This window comes from Prionailurus bengalensis, chromosome C2 (assembly GCF_016509475.1).
Source record: "Prionailurus bengalensis isolate Pbe53 chromosome C2, Fcat_Pben_1.1_paternal_pri, whole genome shotgun sequence".
Classification (NCBI taxonomy): domain Eukaryota; kingdom Metazoa; phylum Chordata; class Mammalia; order Carnivora; family Felidae; genus Prionailurus; species Prionailurus bengalensis.
In genome coordinates, this window is record NC_057350.1 from 154253272 (window position 1) to 154278694 (window position 25423).

General features: G+C 49.8%; 1 protein-coding gene across 4 annotated transcripts in view; it reads right to left on the reverse strand.

The window, feature by feature from the left end:
• Positions 1-25423, reverse strand: part of ITGA9 (integrin subunit alpha 9) — a 361953-nt gene that overhangs the window by 291326 nt on the left and 45204 nt on the right. For all 4 annotated transcript variants that reach the window (XM_043595760.1, XM_043595758.1, XM_043595761.1 and 1 more), the window contains exons 6-13: positions 21238-21367; positions 18440-18525; positions 15671-15739; positions 12608-12745; positions 9435-9540; positions 8204-8298; positions 3186-3276; positions 430-475 (exon numbers count right to left, since the gene is read on the reverse strand). In XM_043595760.1, the coding sequence (XP_043451695.1) occupies positions 430-475; positions 3186-3276; positions 8204-8298; positions 9435-9540; positions 12608-12745; positions 15671-15739; positions 18440-18525; positions 21238-21367 (761 nt within the window). The remainder of the gene's footprint in view (positions 1-429; positions 476-3185; positions 3277-8203; positions 8299-9434; positions 9541-12607; positions 12746-15670; positions 15740-18439; positions 18526-21237; positions 21368-25423) is intronic.

Here is a 25423-nt window from a genome sequence, read left to right on the forward strand (position 1 = left end):
CCCCCCGCCCCCGGTGTCCAGGGAGTAACAGGTCGGGACTAAGAGATGGGACAGGGCAGTGCTTCAGAGCCCCCTTGAGTGTCCTGCACCCATAGGAAACGATCATATCGTGCACACATGTTAATGAAGCAGTTGTTCAAGGCAAGAGGCAAAATCCCTAGGGCTTAAGCCACCCCAGGCTCTGTCTAGAAGCTCCAGGGATGCTACCACCTCATAGCTGCAGGCCATTCAAGGTCCACCAGCTGGAACTCTGGGATAGGAGATAAGAAGAACGAGAAAAGAAAGGCAACATCCTCACTTTCCAAGCACCCCTCGCCTCCAGGAAGAGGACAGACGGAATTACGGACTAACGGGGAATAACTCCCCTTACCACCCTACCGCCAAACTCCAGCCCCCACCACGAAGAATGGAATTCGAGAAGCATCTCACCTTAGAAGAACTACACTGTCGGACATGAAGGCTCCAACAGTCACATCTGAAAATGAGAAGTTCACAGCATTCAAAAATGTGTTGAAGCCCATCCCACCCGCCCCCCGCCTAGGTCCACAGCCACGGGGCCCAGCACTGAGGTCAGAGGCCCCTGACAGCCTTCCTCTGGGCCCTACAAGAATCTCGTAAAAGTGAGAGCCACACTATCCTGCATGGTTGCCCATCAGCAGGTGTGGCTTGTCGAGACCTTGAAACGTGGTCAGTCTGAACTGAGATGTGTAGGAAATGTAAAATACAGACCAATTTCAAAGACCTGGCGCAAAGAACATGAACTAGCTCAAGATTTTTTACATTGATTATCGGAATTAATTTCACCTATTTCTTTTCATCTTTTTTTTTATATAATTCCCAGAATATTTTAAATATATATGTGGCTCATGTTATGTATCTTTTGGACACCAGTGAACTAGAGAGATGGGTATTTGGAACTAGAGGACCTGCAAAAAGCTCTAGGTTCTGTAGAACATGTGAATCATCTCTGCTCCACCCCTCACTCTATGTGACCTCAGAGGTTCTCAGGGTGTCCTTGTCTGTAGTATGGACATAATTATCCCCAGTGTCTTCTTCAAAATCTGATGAGAGTTCATAACGTTTAAATCAGAAGACCTCTGTTAAATATTTATTAAACACAAAATTAGTTGTTAAATATGATAATTTTAAAATATTTAAGTACATGTTAAATATGTTAAATCATATAGTTACATCTGAAAATTCATGAAATACTTAGTGCACTACAAACCAACCTGCAAGTGTTAGCTGGTAATGTTTATTCTTGGATAACTTTAATTTAGGAAATATATACTCATCCAAGAACTCTCTGCCTTTCTTCCCCTCGAATACAGACTCCTTAGTCCTGGGATTCCCATTACCGCCTCACAGAGCCAAGCATCTGAATCCGAGAGAGCCTGAATCCCCACGTCTATACAATACTTTCATCAAGGAAAAAGAAACAGCAAACCCATGAATTGTTGTGCTGCTAAAATTTCTGTACTTGGGTGTGCTTGTTAATTTTGCTGTTTCCAATAGTCTTTTTGAGTTGACTAGATATTTGAAAATAAAAGAACCAGGGCAATTTGTCATTTCTTTTACAAAAAAGGCAAGAAATTCACACGGGTCACCAAGTGTGAACACACCTACTCACAGTGCGTGTGCAGAGCTGAAGGTATGTCCCCTCCCACCACGATGTGGTCTCTGGCCAGTCCCCTAAGTTCTCTGTGGCTCAGTATCCTTGTCAAGTGGAGGACACCCTGTCTCTACCTACCTGCTGCGCTAACCATAAGATGTATATTACATGTGGGAGCATTTTGCGTATATTGAACTGCTAAACCAATGTAAGGTATTATTTTGAGGCGGCCACAAATTACCCCAAATGAGAACAACTGCCTTCTCCCACTTACAAAGACCCGTGAGTGTCCACAGGAACAAAAACTTCGACAATGACCCTTTCCTATTCCTTCCTCCTAGCTCAGGAAAGTCACAAGAAATGATCAAAACTGCTGCCCATAAGAAACTACAAGAGTCCGGTGGTGCCCTTGTACAGGATCGCACTGGATGTCAGAGATCCTTCGGAGGCGTTTTAAGTGGAAAGAAATACTTCCTGCAGATAGCAAGATGATCTATGGTTTCATGGAAATGTTTTCTGGATTCCATGATGGTTTTGGATTCTTTCAAATTTCCTTCCTTCCTTCCTTTCTTCCTTCCTTCCTTCCCTCCCTCTCTTCTTCCTTTCTTCCTCCCTCCCTCCCTCTCTCTCCTTCTTTCTTTTCTTTTCTTTCTTTCTTTCTTTCTTTCTTTCTTTCTTTCTTTCTTTCTTTCTTTCTTTCTTTCTTTCTTTTTTCTTTCAGTAGGCTTCATGTTAGCATGGAGCCCAATACAGAGCCCAACACAGGGCTCAACTTCACGATCCTGAGGATCATGACCTGGGCTGAGCTCAACAGTGAGTCAGACGCTTAACCAACTGAGCCACCCAGGTGCCCCCTGGATTTTTTCTAATTCTTATCTCATTTCCTCACCTAACCACACTGCATCCCCTTCAAACACCAAAAGAACCATCATCCCACTGCCCAGTCAATTTTACCTAACTGGACCACACTTGGGATTGAGGTTGGAAATCGTGCATTTTTATTCAATTAGCCTCAACCACCACAAGGCATTCATTAACCCTGAAGCCAAGGCAGGCAGCCTTGAAGGGTGAAGGTCTGTTCTGTCCATCAGGGAGAGGGCATGGTTTTCTTTTCTGCTCCAAATTTTTTTAATTTTCTTGCAGGGGCTGGGAGGTGGGGAAGGGATTGCTCAGCTCCTTTTTCCCTCTCAAGAGTAAGAAGCCTCTTACTACGGGTAATTATTGAGCAAAACATGAGTTTTTGCTAACATTTTTAAAGTGGACAGTGCTTTTAGAAAGAGCTGCTGCCACAGAAATCGCTGTTTTTTGTTTTCGTTTTTCTTTTGTTGTTTCCTTCGAAATCACTGTTGCAATCCACCCTTGTGGTGCTTAAACTCTTCAGCACAGATCATTCTAAAACCCCAAAATAAACGTCAACACCTTCAAATCAAACACTAGGCAAAGCATCCCATTCTACTGTGGGAATTTTCCTGATTCTAAATAGATGTGGCCACTGCTTACCAGACTGGAAATGACTCTACCTCAAGCATTTATGCTCGTTTATCTCATTTGCCTTTAAAGAAAAACAGCTTACCAGGATAGCCATTTCCATCCATATCAATGCCTCCTGATATGGACTGACCAAACATCCCCAGAACCGGACTTATCTTCTGCCCCGACAGTTTCTGAAACAGATAATAGGGAAATTGAGTCGCCGGACAGGAGCACAGTCATAAATAAGAACCCAGGACTGTTCTGTGCAGCTTCTGTAGGACACTTGGTCCTCAAACTGTGGAAACGGAAAACTGTAGTCCTAATTTGATCACAGAGTTCTTAGCATGCAGTTGAAGACCACACACTCCTGTATTATTACTTGCCTTCGTCACATGTCATTGTTTAAAAATGTTTCCAAGCTCGGTGTTAATGAAAACTCCACCTAGACTGGTGTGTCATGTTTTCACCTGCCAAATGAAGTTCGAAACGGATGTTTACTTCCATTTCCAACAGAGGTTCTGTTTTGTTTCCACACAGGTAGAGCTGGCTGAAGTTTTTTTTTTTTTCTTTAAATATTTATTTATTTTTGAGAGAGAGGCAGAGCACAAGCGGGGAAGGGACAGAGAGAGAGGGAGACACAGAGACGGAAGCAGGCCCCAGGCTCCAAGCTGTCAGCACAGAGCCCGACGTGGGGCTCAGACTCACAAACCATGAGATCGTGACCTGAGCCAAAGCCGGATGCTTAACCAAATGAGCCAGCCAGGCGCCCCAAGCTGGCTGGAGTTCTAAGAACGTGTTTTCCTTAGATCTCTCTACCCAAATATGTACCAAACATGGAACACCCCTCTGCTCATGTTAGTCTTTCCCTAAGTGGACAGGCCACTGGTGCATCTAGCTGGAAAAGATGGCCACAGGGAAACCGCCACTCAGTCAAGTTAACCAGAAGATCCACGGGCTCCTGAGCCTCACAGACAGGATGAAACAGTTCTAGCTAGTAAATCTGGAGCTCCATGGCCCTGAACCTTCCTACCACAAACGGTGGGAAATCCAAAACAGCAGAGGAAGCCACCCTCCTCCCTAAAAGGCGGCCCTGTGGAGTTCACAGCTCTACCGCCAAGGGGCATCTGTACTGTTACTCAGCTTAATGATGAGTAAACTTAAGTTAACTCAACTTACGTTCAACTTATGTTCACACAGGACTGCACTGGTTCAGGACCCTTTACGACACAACCAAACCCCTTCATTCGTTTGGGCGGCACAGTTCCTCAAAAGATATCACACTTCCTGAATCAGAAAAGTCCCATCCCCTGGGATCTGGTGTGTTCCTTCTTCCCTTTGTTTATACGGTCTCTTTTGGGAGGCTAACCTCCCAGGGCCCTCATTGTGGATGATAAGAAAAATGCTTTGTTTTCATGCCATACAGCAAAATCCCTATCAGAACCAGGTTTACAGATATCCAGGGGCTCTCTAAGGACTCTCTTTCCATATCCTTTTTCCTTATTGAGTCATCCTGCGGAGAAGTCATGAGAGTGGGGAGAGGGAGTTTCCATAGGATCCACAGACGGAGACGCCAGGGACCTTCCCCGACCCCTCCCGGGAGCCCATCGCTGCAAATAACCCTCCACTTGCCATCTTCAGTTAAGCCATCCAACAGAAAATACGTGAGCATCAATGTACAAATCACAACAGCATAGCACACACTGAAGAAATGTTTCTTGCTAACAGGCAGAGTTCCTCATCCCACACGACTCTGTCTAAACAAACATGTATGTGTGTCTCTTTCTCCAAAGCCACTTTTTGAAGGCCACCGTCTCAGCTCCGCAGCCCAAGCAGGCTAGCAGCGGCTGGTCCCGGGTCTCCCCTTCTAAGCTATGTTGTGGCTGGGACGAGGGGGAAGAGTGAAGGGGTGGTCCATCTGGGGGTGGCGATGCAGGCTTAAGCTATCCCACAGACATCTGCAGGCCATTATGCCATAAAGCCAGGAAGATAAGTCTGCTCAGTGCTAATAACCCTAAATGAAAACCAGGAGCCTTGGAAAACCTCCGCTTGACCAGGTTTACGTGCAGTGTCCTTACTAGCAGGAGAAAGATCACACGGGCCGCCATGACATGCCCAGGGGACTCTCAAATTGAGAAAGGCACACAAGGATCTTAAAATCAACACTTTTCATGGTGAACTCAAGAAAGAAGAACAAGTTAAAGAGTAACGCGGACAAACTGCAGCCCTGATCTCACAATTTACCCGGCAGAAATAATACCAGTCTGGGCCAAAGAAAAGCAACTCCTTTGCCCAGAGCTGTTTCTGATTTCTTCCTCCGGTTCACCAGCACAATGCCTGCTCTGTCTGGACCCCAGCCCTGAAGAATATGTCGTTAAAGGATTTTTTTTTTCCTTTTAAATCAGTGACCTTATCATATACATATTAGCGGCTTAGAAAAGCATAAGCAGAGTTGTATCTTTCCTTTTTTTTTTTTTTTTTAAAGTGCCCCAAACTACTTCTCTTTGTCAAAGCTAATGAGCCTGCCAGCCTGCTGACAAAGGCAGGATGGGTCCAGCTGCTTGCTGATCCCTGCTTCCGACTGAAGGCACTCCACGCTAACCACAAAATCTGTACTTCAGTTCTCTGTAGGGATTCCACCCAGCAACAAAACAAAACACTGGAGGAGGGAAGCAGGGGTCTCTGACAGGTTGCCTCTCCCTATGATTTGCTTCCAAGGTCCAGGAACAAGCTTCCAGGAGGATGCGTGGAAAGTGACCCCGGCAACTGCCCGAGGACACGGTTCCCTGGATGACTTTCTGCTCGTCACATCGGGAAGAAGGTCCCTACCTCAGACTACAGCAGCCCGCACCACACAGACGTGGCCGCCAACCCGTGCCCAAAGCTCTCTTCCTCCTGCCACATTGGCTGAGTCACCTATGAGCTTATTGCCACCATTGATTGCCATCATTTCTAGTGAAAAGATGGTGGTCCGGGTAAACCCATGCCCCTTGGAGTATGCATGCCTCACAAGCAAAATAAGTTTCCTTACTTCTAAGTTTTCCAAGTGAGCTTCCCTGACTGTTCCTTCCTCCAGTGTGGAGTTGAGGGCGTGGTTACAATAAAAGGTTTGGGAGTCAGACTGGCAAAGTCTCAGTGGCCACACTGCCATTTACTAGCCGGAGACCCTGGACAAGCAAAGTCACCTCCCTGGGCTGGACCCCTCATAAAGAAAAGGTGGAAAATAAAGATACCATCTCACGGGACTACGACAAGGACTAAAGAAAAGAATAGGGCAGAGTGGTCCCTCCTCTCTGCGCTCCGTGTCTGCTGCTATGGGAGCCACCGAGCTGGGCCGGCCCCAGCAGAGAGGGTGCTGGAAGCTGGCGACGAATCAACCCTCAGCCCTTAATCAGCTCACTTGTATCTCCTGCAAGAAGAGCAATCATGAGTGCATGGACTGAACTTACACTTGGGCACTGCCTCTTAAAATCAACTTGTAAAGTCTCTTTCTTACCTTCATGTACTTTAGTGCATGAACAGGCTTTGACGCTTTACTAACACCTCACTTGTAGAACATTTTATGAGAACGTGACTCCGTTAAAAGTTCTGTTTCCTTAGCGATAATCAAGATACGAGGCAAGCTTCTTCATGATGGGAAATAGAAGCAGGAATAGGAAGCGGTGAGCACATAAAAAGCGCTCAATAGATCAATATTTGCTGATGGGAAATTTCTCGACTTGTGCTCAGTCCCTTTCTGTCACTGACCCACTCCCTGGGAGAATAACACAGGCCTGTGCCAACTCTAGACACAGACATCCACAAATACCCTGACGATGCTTCTGTCCAAAGAGTGACTTCCTTTTTTCCCATGTGCTGGGCTTAACACCATCAGCAAGATTGAACACCCAGCTGATTTGGCAAAAAACCAGAACTCAAACCACTTCCACATTCCCAAGTCTGGAGCCCAAGGCCAGAGCTTTGACCAGCTCATTTCAGTGCCGTTACAACCATCAGCCCCGTGAAAGCTTTCAAGCCTCCTCTTCTGTGGACCACTGTCTCTCTACATTATATTTTACAATTCAGGGTGCCTGGGTGGCTCAGGCGGTTAAGCGTCCAACTTCGGCTCAGGTCATGATCTCATGGTTCATGGGTTCGAGCCCCGCGTCAGGCTCTGCTGACAGCTCGGAGCCTGGAGCCTGCTTCAGATTCTGTGTCTCCCTCTCTCTGCCCCTCCCCCACTCACCCTCTGTCTCTGTCTCTCTCTCTCTCAAAAATAAATAAACATTAAAAAAATTTCTGTTTTGGGGATGCCTGGGTGGCTCAGTCAGTTAAGTGTCTGACTCTTGGTTTCATTCGGTTCAGGTCATGATCTCGCGATTTTGTGAGTTTGAGCTCCAAATCAGGCTCTGAGCTGATGGTGTGGAGCCTGCTTGGGATTCTCTCTCTCTCTCTCTCTCTCTGTCTCTCTCTCTCTCTCTCTGCCCCTACCCCGATCATGCTGTCTCTGTCTCTCTCAAAAATAAATAAACTTTTAAAAAGTTTATATTTGGGGCGCCTGGGTGGCGCAGTCGGTTAAGCGTTCGACTTCAACCAGGTCACGATCTCGCGGTCCGTGAGTTCGAGCCCCGTGTTGGGCTCTGGGCTGATGGCTCGGAGCCTGGAGCCTGTTTCCGATTCTGTGTCTCCCTCTCTCTCTGCCCCTCGCCCGTTCATGCTCTGTATCTCTCTGTCCCAAAAATAAATAAACGTTGAAAAAAAAATTTTAAAAAAAAGTTTATATTTTACATCGTATTCCTTTGGCTTGCACCGACGGTTGATAAAGGAGCCACGAAAAAAAGCGAGCCTCTTCCTCATCTTCAATAAATAACTCCAACTGGGGGTAAGAATTTGGATGTAATCTTTCACACAGGCAGAATGCATCCCCGAATGTGAGCAAACTCGGGAGTCTCTGAAGAGGTTTTTGAGTTTTAATAAGCAATACCAATTGTTTCTCTCTTTCACTGGAGGGTGAGAAGGTTGAAGGTAGGAACCGTGTTGCGTTTTCCTCCGTACCCCGGGGTGTGGTATGGACTACAGGTTCCCTATGTGTTTGTCAGATGAAGGTATGAACAGTTAGCATGTTATTCTCACAGCAATTACCATTGAGTACTGAGGGACGATCCCACTAGCATCGCCGTGATAGATGTAGACGGCCCCCGAGAAGTCATCCTCCTTGGGTGCACCAATGGCCACATCTGAGGGGAGAAAAACAGCCATGGGTTAGAAAGCCACGTGGAGTACTGTAAGGACAGTTCTCCTCATTCCTGCCCTCACGTGGGTCCCTCTGTACCAGAAATTTCTTGGTTGTTGGTTGCTCAGACATTAAAGTAGACCCACAGTTGCTTAGCAGGAAAAAACACAAAAAAAAGTAGGAAGAAAATCATCAAAACTGAGAAGGGTTTAGTTCCAGAAAAGTTCCGACCTCATCCTTTCATAAAAAAAAATCACGGACCCATCCAATAAAAAAAAAAAATGCAAATATAAACCACCCACCCAAATTTCTGTCAGACAGGGGACTTCCATAGACTATGGTTATTGCATAACTGAGACAGTCAACTGTTCCTGGAGAAGGGACTTGCACAAAATGGCATTCACTTCCCCCCCAAAAAAAGAAAAAGAAAGAAAAAAAAAATCAACGCTACCCTCACAAACTGACAACCCCTGGAACAAAGCCTAGATCTTCCTGACTTTCTTCCTTTTGCTTCTAACAAAAGTCATGTGTTTGCAGAAGCGAGGTCAAGGGTGAGGGGCACGCGCCCACAGGACCTCAAGCCGAGGTCCTCTCTGGCCGGGGCATGAGGGGTATCAAAGGAGCCTGGTTGTCTGGCCTGAGGCAAGAGCTGCCCCCCCACTTCCGCCTCAGCGTCCGCCTAGCGAGGCGGCTCCCCCACGTCCCGACGTCTGCCTACTGCATACACAGTAAGCAGAGGCACCGGACAGACAGGAGAGAGAAGCCACGAGACCGTGAAGGAATCCGCAGTCCAGACAGAGAGGACATCAGTACACACAGCCCGACCCTCCCGGCACGGACGCATTCAAATCCGTCCCCTCGCTGTCGCTCTCGGGGCTGAGAAGGTCTAACTCCCTCCTCGCTCAGCAACATGGCAGAGCCTCGGACACAAGAAAGGTTGGTGGCAGGAGGGCGCGCGTTCAAACTTGTCTGCGACAAGCCAAAGCACGGTGGGCTCAGAGCCCAGCCCCGAGTGTCCGCGCGGAGACCATCTTCTCCAAAGGGCACCCCCTCCCCACAGGGGCCTCCCAAGAGGGGCAGGTGGGCCCAGGAGCACGCCTTGCCGGGGCGAAGCCAGAGGGCAGGTGTGAGCTCACTGACCCGGGAAGCCATCGTCATCAAGGTCGCCCAGGCTGGCGATGCTCTCCCCAAAGTGTGCGTTGTAGGTGCCATCGCCGCTGAGGGCCAGCTGCTCCTCGAGGGCTCCCTGGGAAACAGGACGGAGGACAAAATGGAAAACACAAACAAAAACAGAACCAAAACAAAGAAAAAACACAAGACCAGAGCTTCAAACGCCACCCCCAAAGCACTCCCATCGGCGGGAAACACCCGGGCATAATCACGGGCACCCGAACTTCTCTCTCCTCGTGGCAAAAGGAGTCCCTTTCACCTGTGCAGCCAGAGGGTCTCCCACAGCCTGATGCCTTTTAGAGGGAAGGAGACGGTCATGTTGGCCGATGACTCCACCTCCCCCTTGTCCTGACACTCTATAAAGCTGCCTGCCTACCTACACACCTGTCCCTACGGCATCCTCTAGCTGCCCTTACCTTTCCTCCCCAAAGTTGTTCGACACGGGCAAGCGCATCTCTACTTTTTGTCTCCTGCGCCTTTCGGTGCAAGTTTACAGAGCTGCTTTGCAAGGTGCGTGTGTTAGTCATCTTGACCATCATGATTCAGAAAATCCAACACCCAGTAGGGCTTGGTCAGGGGGTGGGGGGTGCACACAGCCGGGCCCATCAGCACATGTGGCTCAGATTTGGATTTCCTGAGCGAACACCCACCGACAGAGGGAGGGAGTCAACGGTGCCCGGTGGCGACAAAAGCCACCTGAGGACACACGCTCTGCCTCCAAATCACTGACGTGTCAGTATCAGAGTACTAACACGCAATCTGATATCTTGAGGCGGAAGAACTTCGAAACCTGCCCCAGGGCAGAGGTACTCTGGACCCACTGCACACCCTCAAGCCAGCCCAGGGAGTATCTGGCTTCACATCACACCTTCTGACTCTCCCCACTTTACCGATGAGGAAACTGAGCCACCCGTTTTAAGGTCCTTTCCCACATCGCACAGGCTAGTAAGGGGAAAAGCCCAGATCCAGGTTCCATCGGACTCCAAAGCCATCGTGTTTTCCACTCCTCTGTGCTGCTTCGTAATCGCTCGTCAAACAGGGAGAGGCCCAACAGGTCGAAGAATATCTCGGTGCTCAGCGCAACCACCGGGCATTTAGGATACACTGGTTGGGGGGGGTGGAACGTATGGGTGCCGCGTGTCGGGGGGCATTCTCCTGCTCCAAGATTCCTCGTGTAGACACTCTCCAGCTGACTGCTGCGCTGCTCACCTTACTGCCTGACAAGTTAATACCTACACAAATGTTCCATCCTCTTGCAAACGTGGCTGGGCAGCCGCTAAATAAATGCGGATGGTCTCACCTGTATCATGACCACCTCACCTCTCCCCACACGTGCCTGTCCCTCTCCCTTAGAACGTCAATGGGGACGCAGGTGCCAAGCCTCACGGCCACAGGTGCCAGGAAGTTATCTTGGCTCCCAGGTTTTCGATTCGCTTTCTCAAAGGGTCTGCAAGCATCCAAGACAGCCCAAGGCTCTAACGCTCGCTGGCTCCTGTTCAAAAGGCTGTCCTTTCTTTCCGACATCTGCCCGCCTACAGTTCAATACCACAGCCCCCTCCGACTGGATTAGTTATCCGATTGGGATAACGAGCATCTGGGTCCCTGCTCAAAAGTACATTTTTACCGATTATTATTATTTTTTTTTACTATGAAAGTATTACATTCTTGCTCCTTGGATAAAATGAAAGCTAGAAATCTACCCAAGCCCCACCACCTACAAAGATCTGTTGTTAACGTCCTCTATGTATTTTGCGTACTTTTAACATTTTGGGGGGGGGGTTGTTTTTTGTTTTTTGAGAGAGAAAGAGAGCGTGCGTGTATACAAGTGAGGGAGGGGCAGAGACAGAGGGAGACAGAGGATCCCAAGCAGGCTCAGCACTGTGAGCACAGAGCCCAGTGTGGGGCTTGAATCCACGAACCACGAGATCATGACCTGAGCCGCAATCAAGAGTGGGCTGCTTACCCGATGGAGCCACCCAGGCGCCCCTGCGTATTTTTCAAGGTTGTTTGTACAGGCAGTCTTTATGGCTCTTTTCACTCATTAGCCCATAAGCATTTTCTCACGTTTGCTCAAAGGCTGCTGGTCACAAAATTGATGCATTTCACTCTCTTGTTGAACATTCTTAATTCTAGATGCTGAAGAGACTCTGCTCTCTCATTGGTCTCCTGCCTCCACGGGTGCACTGCTCCCCCTCCTCCCCGTCCCTGTCCCCCCAACTCTCCACTCAGCGGCAGAGGGGCGGAGGCACCTTTCTGACACCTTCACACCCCTTTCAAGGATCTGCGGAATCAGGGACATAGGGATCACAGCCCTTGGCCACCGCACTGGCCCCCACCCGACCCCCGACGCTGCACTAAGGGGGCCTGCCGCCCCACGCCTCAACCTGCTTGCCGAGCTCCAGCCCACCCCTGCCTGTGTGCCTGACTGCTTCCCCTTCTTTAAGAGTCTGCCCAGCCACTGTGTCCTCCAGGAGGCCTCTCTGCCCCCCTGGGCACGTGTCTATATACTGCCAGGGAGCCAGCTGGCCCAGGTGCAAGTCCCAGCCCGCCGCTTCCAGTCGTGTGATGGGGGGCAGTGGACTTGACTTCTCTGGGCCTCGGCTGCTTCACCTGAAAAATGGGGACCCCTGACACCATGCGTACGTTACACTGAAATCATTTCTAGAAAATAGGAGGAACGGTTTCAGGTACGGGGTCAACACTCAAAATCAAATAACAGGGGTGCCTGGGTGGCTCGGCTGGTTAAGCAGCCCACTCGTGATTTCGGCTCAGGTCATGACTTCGGTTTGTGAAATTGTGAGACTGCTTGGGATTCTCTCTCTCCCTCTCTCTGCCCCTCCCCCGCTCACGCGCACAAACGCGCTCTCTCTCTCTCTCAAAATAAATAAACATTAAAAAGAAAAATCAAACAACAGACATCAGACCTTACCGTTTCTCTCAATCCCCGCGCGTCTGCAGTAACCATGCTGCGTATAGCTTTCCATTAATGGAACGCTGGGTTCTCTGACGGCAGGAGGCAGGTCTTTTCTCCTCCCCTGGGTAACGGGGCCCAGTGCCCAGCCCAGCGGGCTGTTCAGTCACTCCTCGCTGGACACGTGTCCCTCTCCCACACCCGTCCACCTGGCACCCAGCACTGTACTCACATTTCCTCTGTTGATGTAGACAGTGACCTGCCCCTCGTCCCTGATCTCAGAGAACATGGGGGCCCCCACCAGCAGGTCAGAGAGGCCGTCCGCGTTCAGGTCAACTGCACATAAGGAGGAGCCGAAGTAAGAGCCCATCTGCAACCAAGTTGAGTCGCAACAAAGCGTTCAGTGTCTGCCCGCACACAGGAGGCCCTCGCTTTCCTCCAGCCCGCTGCTTTAGAAACACTTGCTCCCAAGCGCCTCACAGGCCTTGACGGCCGTGCTGCCCCACAGGCCAGAGGGCCCTGGGGAAGTGGGGAAGCGCCTGACCTCCCCAGCTGCCGGTAGCGGGGCCGGGCCCCCGTCCGCGTGACCGCGAAGCTAACCGGCTCGGAGTCCCCCCTCCGCGGGGAGCCCTACCAAGCGGAAAACAAGCCGACCGGTGCGGGGAGAACAAGGTATGGGTCTTAAAAGTGCAAGCTGAGGTTGCGAAACGGGTTACAACCATGGTAAGAGCGCCTCGTATAACAGACACGTGACAGGGCCAACCGAGCGGGAATATGAAATTTCATAACACAAGGCAAGCGTGAAAATAAATGCTGCACGGGGAAGTAGGTTCCCCTCTCCCAGGCCGGCACGGAGCTAAAGCTAGCCAGGAAGGCGTGAACTCCAGTGGCAGAAAAAGGTACGACTCACAAAACTACTTAATGGATAAGGGAACACGGGTTACACTGGCCAGTCTTGGATCGTAGCTGAATTCAATACCTATTCCTGTAAATCAGGGGCCTCAAACCCAAATGCCAATGGGATCCAGGAAGGTGTCGTAACAGGTGTAAGAACAAGTAACACTGCAAGTAGGCTGACGGGTGACAAGGGACACCTGGCTTGGAACCAGCTAAGGAGGCCACTCCCACCCAGCCGAAGTCCACTGCCCCCACGAGGGAGGCTGACCCCGAGAAGGCCGACCTTCGTGTTTTTCAAGAGAAGCCAAAGGTCTACAATGTCATTTGAAGGCCTACTTTTAGAACGCGGGCAACGAGTTCACAATAAAAAAAGAACAAACAAACATACCGGCAGGCCCAACAAAAGAATTTATGGGCTGCATTCTTTCCAAAGGCTGCCGGTTTGCAACCTCTGTTGGAAAGGAAAAAAAAAAAAAAAGCCATTCTTTTAAAATAAATGTTTTCAAATAAAAGGGCTCCAGCTCTGCTGATGGGAACAAGCATTCTCTTTCAGTGTTGGGGTGTGCTGCAGCCGCCCCTGGGAATGTGAGCAGCGGAAGGCACCCCGGTCTACTTCCTGCAGTGAACTCTGGGACAGGGGCCCTTCCCCAGTCACACGCTGAGGCCCACCCCACCCTGCGACCAGCCATTCCCCAAGGAGAAGGGTGTGGGGAGAACTCAGAGTCAGGCAGAGACCAAGCGGCCGGCTCCAATTCCGTGGCTTTGCCAATCACTCTATCTGGACTTTAGTAAAACAAACAAACAAACAAACAAGCTGGAAAGGCCCGGAGGACCTGGCTGTTCGCCCTGGTTGAGCCCCAGGGGAACAGTTAGTCTCATTCCAATGGGCTATTTAACTTGGCATCTTCGTCAATGTTCAATCAGAAATCCCTGTACGTGAATTTTCCTAAGTTTTGACATACAAACACTTCAGATACCCCGTTAACTCAGTAAAACTCCTATATGGCAGTGGTATGCTTTGGGGTAGGTGTTCCTTGATCAGAGCTCTCCCAGCAGTCCGGAAATGCGCAAACATGTGTCTAAATTAACACCTGGATTGAGCACATATTGGTGATTTCTTAGGAGCACAATACGAAGGATGTCAACCAATAAAAACCGGAATTTGGGTTTTTTTTTTTTTCTTACGATGAGGTCAAGAGATAGGGTTGCCTGACCGAATTCTGGACGAACAAAAGCAGAAGTGGACCAGTGGTGGACTGAGTCGGAACCCTCCCCCTATGTTTGTGACTCTGGACGCAGGGGTAAAGAGCTACAGACATCCCTTGAAAGCCTGCGGTCATGTCCTTTCCCTCTGAAATAACGGAGAAGTCAGACTAGAATTCCTGGTTTCTTCTGGCAAAAAAGCAGAATAGAACATATAAAGAGAGTAATGGTCTTTTTCAAAATCAGGAAGTGGACAGTGGGGATCAAGGTAGAAACCAGAGAAGTGGGAAGGAGAGGGAGAGGCAGAAAGGGAAGGCCCTAAAGCCAGAGTGGTGAAAGTGAGGGCAAGAAGAGCCCTCACGAAAATGACAGGTGACACGGCCATGGAGCCCTTCAGTCCCCTCCCAGGGAGCCCCAACACATCATCAGGACATCCAAGCAGACACGAAGGCCAGTCTCTCCTGGGACCCCACGTCATAAAGTCCTCGGGATGTGTGCACAAGGGGCTTCTCAAATGTTTACCTCTCTCACCGCCCACTCTGAAATCTGTGGCCACAAACCTGACCGTGACCAGTCACAGATGGGTGACCAGGTAAGTTGTCATCTGCACCGGGAGGTTTTTGAGAAGGAGGGGGGCACAGTTATAGGCTGTTAATGACGCCAGGATGACCGGCATTAACTGGGCCTGCCCTGGGCACAGGCAGCAGGCGGTGGTTGGGAGTGGGGGTCGGAGGCAGCAGGTGCAGAGGCACAGGTGGATCCTGAAAACTGGGTGACAGATGTGTTCAGCTCCACATGCCACTTCAGAGTCAACTGCGTCTGAGCTCTCTGGGGTGTGGAGCGTGTAGGCATAGAAGAGACAGGCGGATGAAGGGGCAGAGAGGTAGAAAAAGGCAGAGACAGAGCGAGCAGTAGTTCTGATGCCTGTCTAGACTATGAAAACCCTTTTAAAACTCTGTGACGTAACTTGGTCGTGTGCAAACTCACCTTGCTACCTGTCTCCTGCAACAAGCACGAATTCCACAATCTGCAGGTTACACACGGTGCCGAGGTCATAAAGGCAATTGCACGTGGAGCCACCATACTGACTTAGGGCGTGGATAGGGCCTTCCACCACTTTTCTAGAAAGTGAACTGATTTCCCACATGATGACATCTCACAAGCAAAAAGACGACACTAGTACCAAGAGCCTCACCTTTTTACCTGATGCCTGAAAAATCTTAATCAAGGTGCCCGATCTTTGATCAGCTCTAAAAATATAAACCTAAGGAATGAAAAAAAAAATTGGTTAAGATGGAAACGATGACCAAAGGTACTTATCAGCACCCTCCTGAGAGTCCTACTTAAATGGCCAACCAGGCACAAGGCATCACAAGCTTCAGTTGGCTGATAACGAGGAAGTCAGCGGGCCTTGCGTTTTACCAACTCTGCGAAAAGAGTGTCCTTCAATCCTGGGCAGAATTCACCTCCTCTGCTCCTGGACCACATCGTTTACGGAAGCCATGCACAGTAAGTCCCGAGGACCTTGCGAATTACTAGTCAACAATTCACCTCTTACATAAAGTGATTTTCTTCCTTGAAATATTTCTTTCCTTCCTAGGAGTTAGAGCTGTCACAGGTACAGCATTGAAAGACAGAGGGGTGGAAGGGAGAATTTTAGACAAAGCAGTTTTCCAAAGTGATTCCATAGAACACCAGAGCCGGGAGATCTGCTCGGGTAAATAGGAATTAAACATTAGGGGCGCCTGGGTGGCTCAGTTGGGTTCGAGCCCCACATCAGGCTCTGTGCTGACAGCTCAGAGCCTGGAGCCTGCTTCGGATTCTGTGTCTCCCTCTCTCTGCCCCTCCTCACCCATGGTCTGTCTGTTTCTCAAAAATAAATAGACATTAAAAAAAATTTTCTTATAAAAAAGGAATTAAACTTTAAATCAATGCCTCCGCTGCAGGACTTTGAGAGCCTTTAGTGTGCACATTAATACCATGCATCTCCACCACAAAGAGGATCACTGATATGGAACTTCCCGAGTGACAGGACTATGGAAGTTCTTTCTCAAGGTGCATCTTACGGGAGCAGTGTCCCTTGAGAACTAGGGTCAGGGACCCTCCTGTGGCGTAAGCAGCCACCGCCTTAGTGAGAATGTGCTTGTGCCCTTGACCCCAGAAATGATCAACCACCAAAATCCTGCAGACCAGAGGTCTGTTCTAGTGTCCCTGGGAATGGGACAGTCAGCAACTTTATCAACTACGCCCAATTTCCCCAGCAACTCTCACATGATCCAACTGAAAGAAGCATTTTCAGGTTCTTTTTTTGTTAACAGAATACAAGATTCTCTCTGTCTGGCTCTATCAGTTACAAATACGGTTCTCGTCCTAAGACTTGACTATCTTAAGGCTATCACAAGCCTGAAATGCAATTAGATAAAAGTCCTTGTAACTGTAGAGAAAAGGATGCACTGAGGCATCCGCATGGCTGCGAACCAGGAGGTAAGCATTTTTGCCAACATGACAGACATGCCTGGTCACACGCACACAGCTTCTTTCCTGAAGGACATTAGCAGCGTGGGGACAGTTCTTGGTGCTTCTTCACTCTACCACATAGAAGAATCATGTGATCTTAAAGGATCTGCTTCCTTCTTGCACGACTCCCCCTGCTCAGTGCCCTAACATTTTATCTGGTTTCATTTTCAAAGATCCTTTCTCCCCGGCATCACTGTTAGTAGGGAGGGAGGGACACTTCCAGAAATGAGGGCTGAGGCTCCTAACTCCTGCCCAGGAGCATGCAGGGAAATGACCCTCATGCATCAGTGAAGCCCAGTCAGCTGACCACACTGACCTGCTGGCTCAAGGCTCCAATTAAGAGTGGTTCTGGCCCATCTGGGCCTCTCTAGAACCCAGACCCCACTTCTCTGAGCCCCGGACATATGGCCAGACTCTATTCTAGGTCCACCCCATGGGCTCAGGTCCAAAGATCATTCCTTTGTTCAGACTTTTCTATCAGAGAACCCAATGTAGTTTGTTAAAAACGCAGGTTCCAGACTCATATAGACCTACTGGACGTAGATTTCCCATACCCTAGAGCTAAAGAATCAGCAAGCATGGTTGTTCGTATTCTCAGCTCCCCTGAGGCCATGCTTCCCAAAGCGACTCAGACAGCCCTGGATCCAGTCTAGGTCTTTCCTATACTCCGGGCAAATCCTTTAGGAAAAGTGACCCACATACTCCCGGTCCAGCCTTTGGGCTGAACCAGTCTTGGCTCTAGAACACTAGGGAAACAGGCCGCCTCGGTGGCTGTCGGTTGAGTGTTGACTTCAGTTCAGGTCACTATCTCGTGGTTCGTGGGTTCGAGCCCTGCGCTGGGCTCTGTGCTGACGGCTCGGAGCCCGGAGCCTGCTTCGGATTCTGTGTCTCCCTCTCTCTCTGCCCCTCCCCCACTCGTGCTCTGTCTCTCTCTGTCTCAGAAATAAACATTAAAAACAAAACAAAACAAAAAAAACACCAGGGAAATAAATACGCAACCCTAGGCCCCAAGATAAGTAAAGTCCCAAAGATACCCAGGACTAGACTTGGCTCTATTAAGTCAAAGCCAAGATTGGAAAGAGCCTGGCAGAGTGGACAGTTTGAAGCTGGAGGGCGCTGGACGCCATTCACTTGGAGGATGCCACGGTGCCAACGGTTGGTCTCGACAGTCTCACACACACGTAGTCAGCTGCAGAACGCAGCCGAGATGAGAAGGGGCCGGGAAGGGCGAGGTCTGGGAGCAGCGGTCACTCTCCGATTCAGCTTTCAAGGCACACTCGCAAAAGCGGTTGGAAGGAGGCCGACAGGAGACTCACGATGTCACCCTTTACCTGCCAGCCATCCAGCAGGGCATTCGGACCGAGTAAGTGACAAACCTCTACGACAGGGGCAGCACGCTTCCCCCTCAGGTCTGGGCCCACGCTCTCGCGCAGACTTTTCTCCTCACCTTCCCGACGCCTTCGTCCTGGGGGGCACCTCCCACCACGTCGGTAGTGGACGGGCGAGAGAAGGAGCCGGCAGTCACTGCGTAGCCTGCAAAGGGCGGACATTAACCAAGGAGAGGATGAGACAGGGCAGAGGAGAAAAAGAGCCAGCAGAGAAAAAAGGGTCTCAAGCATCCCTTAAATCTGGACAGTTACGACCCAGCTATTTTTGGAACATAAGCCACCAGGGAACAAACAGCTGTCAGTCTTCTCACATTGAAATGGCTCATCTCACAAAAAGTCATGTTCCCCAAGACATCAGGGGCAGGAAAGAGTGTTTTCTGAGGGTCCTCTTTAAAGCAGGTACTGTGCTAAAAACTTTATACCTGCTTTTCTCTTTCTTTTAAAAATGTTTGTATGTATTTTTGAGAGAGAGAGAGAGAGAGAAAGCACAAGCCAGGAAGGGGCAGAAAGAGAGGGAGAAAGAAATCCCAAGTAGGCTCCACACTGCCAGTGCAGAGCCCAACGTGGGGCTCGAGCTCATGAACTGTGAGATCGTGATCTTAGCTGAAACCAAGAGTCGGATGCTTAACCAACAGAGCCACCCAGGCACCCCTGTCTTTTCCTTTTTGAGATAGGAGTTTCATACAGTGAAGCGCATACACCTGAAGTGGAGAACTCATTGAAAGTGGCCCCATGTACACAGCCATGTGACCACCACCCGGAGTGAACAGAAGCATAGAACTCTAACCAGAAGGTTCCCTCCTACCCTCTCAAGTCAATGCCCTCCCTCAGGCAGACGCCATTTGGATTCCTATCACTATATATTAGGTTTACGTGTTCTAGAAGCTCACTTAACATCACACCTGTGACATTCATCCATACTGAGTGTAAGAGTCGTTTCTTTTTATTGTCGAGCAATGGTCCACCGTATGAATAGGTCATAACACCTTTATTCTCCCGCTGCTGGGCACCTGGGCTGTTTCCAGTTGTTCCCGCTTTACTCCAAATAAAGCTGCTGTGAACATTCCTATGCATGTCTTTGGACGCCAGCATCTTTTAATGACACAGTTCTATGAGGAAGGTATGATATGTTACTGAACCACATTTAGTCTCAGTGCCTACCCTTTTACAGAGGTAGGCACTGAGACTAAATGTGGTTCAGTAACATGCCCAAGATAACATGGCAAGATTCAAATCCAATCTGTGCATCTCGAAAGCCCTTGCCGGTAACCACTATGCCACCCTCCCTCCTAAGAGAAGGCAGAAAGAAGCTGACAGTGGGTGGGTGGGTGGATGGATGGGGGAAGAGTTTGGATGCAAAAGGAGCCTAGAAACAAAGGCAAAATTTGTCTGAGCTTAGTCTAAATGTCTCCTGCTTCACAAGCAGGCTGAAAATTCTCTAGCTAGCATATATTCCCAAACCTTGTCCTCACATTTATACCCTAATGCTGTGATCACAGGCCATTTGGATTTTGTGATGATACCCTATTGTGACCAATCCTTATTGACCATGTGGCCTGACCACATTACCTAAGAGTATTATGCGTGATCGCAAAGCCTCAAGTGACCCTTGAAAGCCTTTCAGCAACAAGGGTCTCTGGTACACAGGGAGAAGCCATGGGCCCTCAAGTTCAAAGGACCTATCCCAGACCCTAAAGCCAAACCCAAACCAAGCTCTCTGCTGCCTTCTCTCCACTCTCCAATCTACCAAACATACGCTGGGACTCCCTGCTGTGTACCAAGCACTCTATCAAGTCCTGGAAACGTCAGACCAACTCCCTACCTCCAAGGTGCTCCCAGCCGAGTGAGGGGTCCATACCAGTGGTCAGTGCTGTCTCCACAGCCCAGGAGGCAGTTCTGCCTTGGGACTCTGGGCTCTGAAACCACAGGTTTAAGCCCCCCACTCCACTCTTTACAAGCCACGTGATCTTAGCAAGTTGCATACTTTTCTGTACCTCGGTTTCTCTGCCTACAAAACGTGGGTAATAATAGTTGCCTCGTATGGTTGTCTCAGGAATTCAAAGAAATAGTATCCAGGAATACCTGGATGGCTCAGTCAGTTAAGCATCCAGCTCTTGATTTCATCTCAGGTCATGATCTCTTGCTTCATGAGACTGAGCTCCGTGTTGGGCTCTGTGCTGACAGCATAGAGCCTGCTTGGGATTCTCTCTCTCTCTCTATGCCCCTCCCCTGCTTGCACTCTCTCTAAATAAATATTTTTTTTTTTAAAAAAAGAGAAAATAATATCCAGAATGATAGCATTCAGGGCATGAACTAAGGAAAAGAGCCACATAAAATCTTTGCACCCACAAAGACAGCCTATCTCTTGGTTGTATCTGTCTTCTTTCTAGAAGGTTAAAAGAGCTGAGAACAGAAGAGAAATCTTCTGAGCCTGTGGTTCACCTTCGGCATTACCCTGCCATCCATCATGTTAATTATTGCTTCTTATCATTTCTATTTGCAACTGCTGTTGAGACCGGGAGGCGGAGGCTGCACCCAAAGGAACGCCGTGGAAAACCAGGATTCTATTGCACTCATGTTGTATCTGAACTTGAGGAACGGCTCAAACAAGAAAATAAAATGTCTGCCTCCAGCTCTGCAACATGATCACGGTTTCAATCCAGAGCCCTCCTTTGTTCTCTCCCTGCTGGGTGTGAGGCTCCACATGAGGTGCCCGGAGGGAAAGTGGACCGAATTGGAACAATACCCGTAAAAGCCAATAAACCCTTCTTTCCCCCCGTAAAGCAACAGTGTGTGAGCTTGGCGAGAATCGCTCCCGTTTCCCCTTCTCACCTGTCCACGACCCTGAGCTACTCACCCAGGTACGTGTACCGCCTGTTCATGATCGCTTCGTCGTTCAGCTTGAAATAGGTGTTGTCCGTAAGGTTCAGCACCTTGACCGTCCCGGCCCAATAAAATGACCCCGGGGCACCCATCACCACCAGCTCCTGCCAAAGAGAGACCCAGAGGTGAACGCGGAAGGAAGCAGAAGAGGGAGTGCAGGTGAGAGCAGGGAGAACCACAGCCGCAGCGAAGAACTCCACGAAAGACGCCTCGCACCCCGGACTTTCTTCCGCTGAGCAATAAAAATGACTTCAGCGGGTCCCCTGGCATGACGGGATCCACCAAACACCCAGGGTCGGCAGGGATACCGACGGGGAGAACGCAGCGAGGTGACGACAGAGTGACTCACGTACCAGGTCCCTAGCCCACCCACGGGTGGGCTCACGCACATCCCCTCACCTTTACGCCTGCATCAAACGAGGAGATGGCATCAGTGCACATCCTTATAAATCACAGAATTCCAGGAAACAGAGCTCGTGAAAAGACAGCACCCCCCTCAGCATCCTGGCCTCCGACCCCACCTCCCCCACGCAGAGCGAGGAGAAAACAAGTGACCAGAAGCATCTCTGTGCACACCGTGGAGATCCCCACGTCCTCGCTCAGGACGCTCTTCCCAGGAAGGGCTCTGAAGCTCGCATTTGTGGCTGCTGTGACCCACTGCGAACTCACAACAGAAGTACAAGGGCAGAGAGGTTAAGGGAAGGACGGGGACTCGAGACAGCAGGAGACAGCACTGCTATTAAAAACAGACCCGGGGGGCACCTCGGCGGTTAGGCGTCTGACTCTTGGTTTCGGCTCAGGTCGCGATCTCACGGTTTGTGAGTTCAAGCCCTGCGTCGGGCTGTGTGCTGACAGTGTGGAGCCTGCTTGGGATTCTCGCTCTCTCTCTCTCTCTCTCTCTCTCTCTCTCTGTCCCTCCCCTGCTCATGCTCTATCTCTCATTCTCTCAAAATAAACTTAAAAAAAAAAAAAACAGACCCAGAAACACAGAGACACAGCCGTCCCCAGCGTTTGGAGTGGGGGCAAATGGCCCTGCGCCCTCAACGGGGCCGAGAGCAGGTTTGTGCTACAAAACCACCCAATGAGCAATGCTGATGAGCATTCCAAGTGCTCCCAAGTGATGTACCTACCTAGGGGGGTCAGCGTGGACAAAGCATGGTTTTACCCACAAGAACAGGCATCATCACTGTGCTAAAGAAAGTTGGACATGACCTACATGTCGAACAGCGGGGATTCTAAATCATGGCACATCCAATTCAACAGAATCCTGCAGCTATAAAAATACTGCAGATCTGATAGCACTGAGACAGAATCACAAAGTGCTAAGTTAATAAGGACAGGCCACACAATATACAGTCAATGATCATGTTTTATAAAAGGAAAAAAGATGCATACAGGAGCAAGACAGAAAAAACAAAGACAAGCAGCATAAGTCCCAAACGTTTATGGTTTTTTCCACTGGGTGATAAGGATTACAGGAATCCCTCCCTTCTTCTGGCACTTTTTTTTTTTAAGTTTATTTATTTATTTTGAGAGAGAGAGAGAGAGAGAGAGAGAGAGAGAGAGCACGCAAGTAGGGAAGGGGCAGAGAGAGAGAGGATCTGAAGCCGGCCCCACCCCTGTCCGTACAGAGCCCAACGTGGGGCTTAAACTCAGTGAACTATGAGATCATCACCTGAGTTGAAGCCAGACGTTTAACCAAGTGAGCCCCCCAGGCACCCCATCTCTCTCTTTACATCTCTCTCTCATCCCTAAAATTTATTTTGTTTTTCAAAATTCTAGAACAATGACTGGACACTGACAAGGAAGTCCCCTCCCCAAACGCCCACTGTGTTCCAAATGGAGCACACAGTGTGGCCGCTGTAGGCAGGGTGGTGCCCACTACAGCCTTGTGTCCACTGGATGACCCTGGCTGAGGCCTGCCTTCCTCCCTCTCTTCCTTCCCCCCTCCCTCCCTCCCTTCCTTCCTTCCTTCCTTCCCCCCTCCCTCCCTTCCTTCCTTCCTTCCTTCCCCCTCCCTCCCTTCCTTCCCCCCTCCCTCCCTTCCTTCCTTCCCCCCTCCCTCCCTCCCTTCCTTCCTTCCTTCCTTCTTTCCTTCCTTCCTCCCTTCCTCCCTTCCTTCCTTCCCCCCTTCCTTTCTTCCCCCCTCCCTCCCTTCCTTCCTCTCTTCCTCTCTTCCTCCCTTCCTCCCTTCCTCCCTTCCTCCCTTCCCCCCTCCCTCCCTTCCTTCCTTCCTTCCTTCCTTCTTTCCTCCCTCCCTTCCTTCCTCCCTTCCTCCCTTCCCCAACGGGGAACACCGTCTCTTGATTATATTTTCCAAAGTAGCTACACTGCACTAAGAATCAATAAAAGTTATTTTCCTAACAAAATCATGAGTTTTTCCTCCAACAATATGAAGCACCTGCGATTACATATGGAAGCTTCTGCTAGAGACACAGACCAACAAAGTCCCTTTGTATGGCCTTCCCTGGGGAAGGTGACACGGAAACGGACAAAATACTTTAGACAAAAAAATTCCATCCCAAAGGGTTCGAAGACAACTTTAACGGAAACCCCTCAGCTGCACAAAAACACCAAAGGAGAGGGCCACGCAGACACTGGAGACCAGACACTCCAATGTCATCAAGGCCTCTTGCTCCCAAAACACGGCCACCCCTCCTTTGGCCCTTAGGGTCCCCCACATGCTGTCCTATTTCAGAAACGTCCTTCCAGGTTGACCCCCCTCTGCAGAGCTGGCCTCCACACTGTGGGCGCCTGGGTGGCTTAGTCAGCTGAGTGTCTGCCTTTGGCTCAGGTCATGATCTCTCAGTCTGAGGGGTCGAGCCCCACGTCCGCTGTGTGCTGACAGCTCAGAGCCTGGAGCCTGCTTCCGATTCTGTGCCTCCCTCTCTCTCTGCCCCTCCCCTGCTCATGCTCTCTCTCTCAAAAAGAAACGTTAAAAAATTAAAAAAAAAAAAAAAAAAAAGCATATCACTTTCCACACTCAGAACGCATCACTGAAAACACACAGGTGGTGGTGCTTTTGTTAAGTCCCACCCCCTGTACTCATCTGTGCCGTGCAGGGACTGTGCTAGTTCTAAAAGGAGTGTTAGACAAATGATCAGTTCATCAGAGGGGAGAGCCTTTTTCCTTGGGCTTGAACTCGGAAAGGAAATTGGAATCGGTGTCCCAACACAGGGGCCACGGAAGAACATAAGGACCAGTATCCCTGGTGCCAATCGCACACACCATATAACAGCTTTCTCCACCTGCAGCCCCTCCCAAGCCAAAGCCTTGAGCATCACCAGAGACCCCCGTGGGGCTCTTTAGGGCACCAGGTGGTAGACACGTTGCTTTCTGATGATTTAAAATCAATCCAGCATCGGGGCCCCTGGGTGGCTCAGTTAAACATCCGACTCTTGATTTTGGAATCAGGGGCCCAGGTCACGATCTCACAGTTCGTAGGTTCGAGCTCCACCCCGGGCTCTGCGCTGACAGCACAGAGCCTGCTTGGGATTCTCTCTTCCCCTCTCTCTCTCAAAATAAACATTTAAAAATATACATTTAAAACATAAAATAAAATAAATCCAGCTTAAAGACTCAGAACTATATGTCTAATATATCCCTGCACCCACCCTCTCACAAACGTCACAAAGAGTCTAAGAAGGCAATCCCTCTCCTCAAAATCCTTTATTTTTTGTTAATGTTGTATTCATTTTTGAGAGAGAGAGAGAGAGAGAGAGAGAGAAGGCACGAGAAGGGGAGGGGAAGAGAGAGAGGGATACACAAAGCAGGCTCCAGGCTCCGAGCTGTCAGCACAGAGCCCGACACGGGGCTCGAACCCATGAGCCATGAGATCATAACCTGAGCCAAACTCAGATGCTTAACCGACTGAGCCACCCAGGCACCCCATCTCCTCAAAAACCTTTAAAACCAACAGCTCTTATCTATCTTGCCTCTCCTCTGTGTGTTCATGCCTCCTTCTCCCTTGGTTCAAACTAGATAACCTGAAGCTGAGCCTGAGACCCACGGGGAGAGGCAGGATACTGTCCTCCTGAAACTCCCTGGATTCGGTTCTCCTGGTCACCAGGGATGGCCTGCACCCTTGTGGCACTGTTCACAAGCGCCAGGATACGGCCTCAACGCTTAGCCCCCCACCACCCAGAAACAGCCCATGCAAA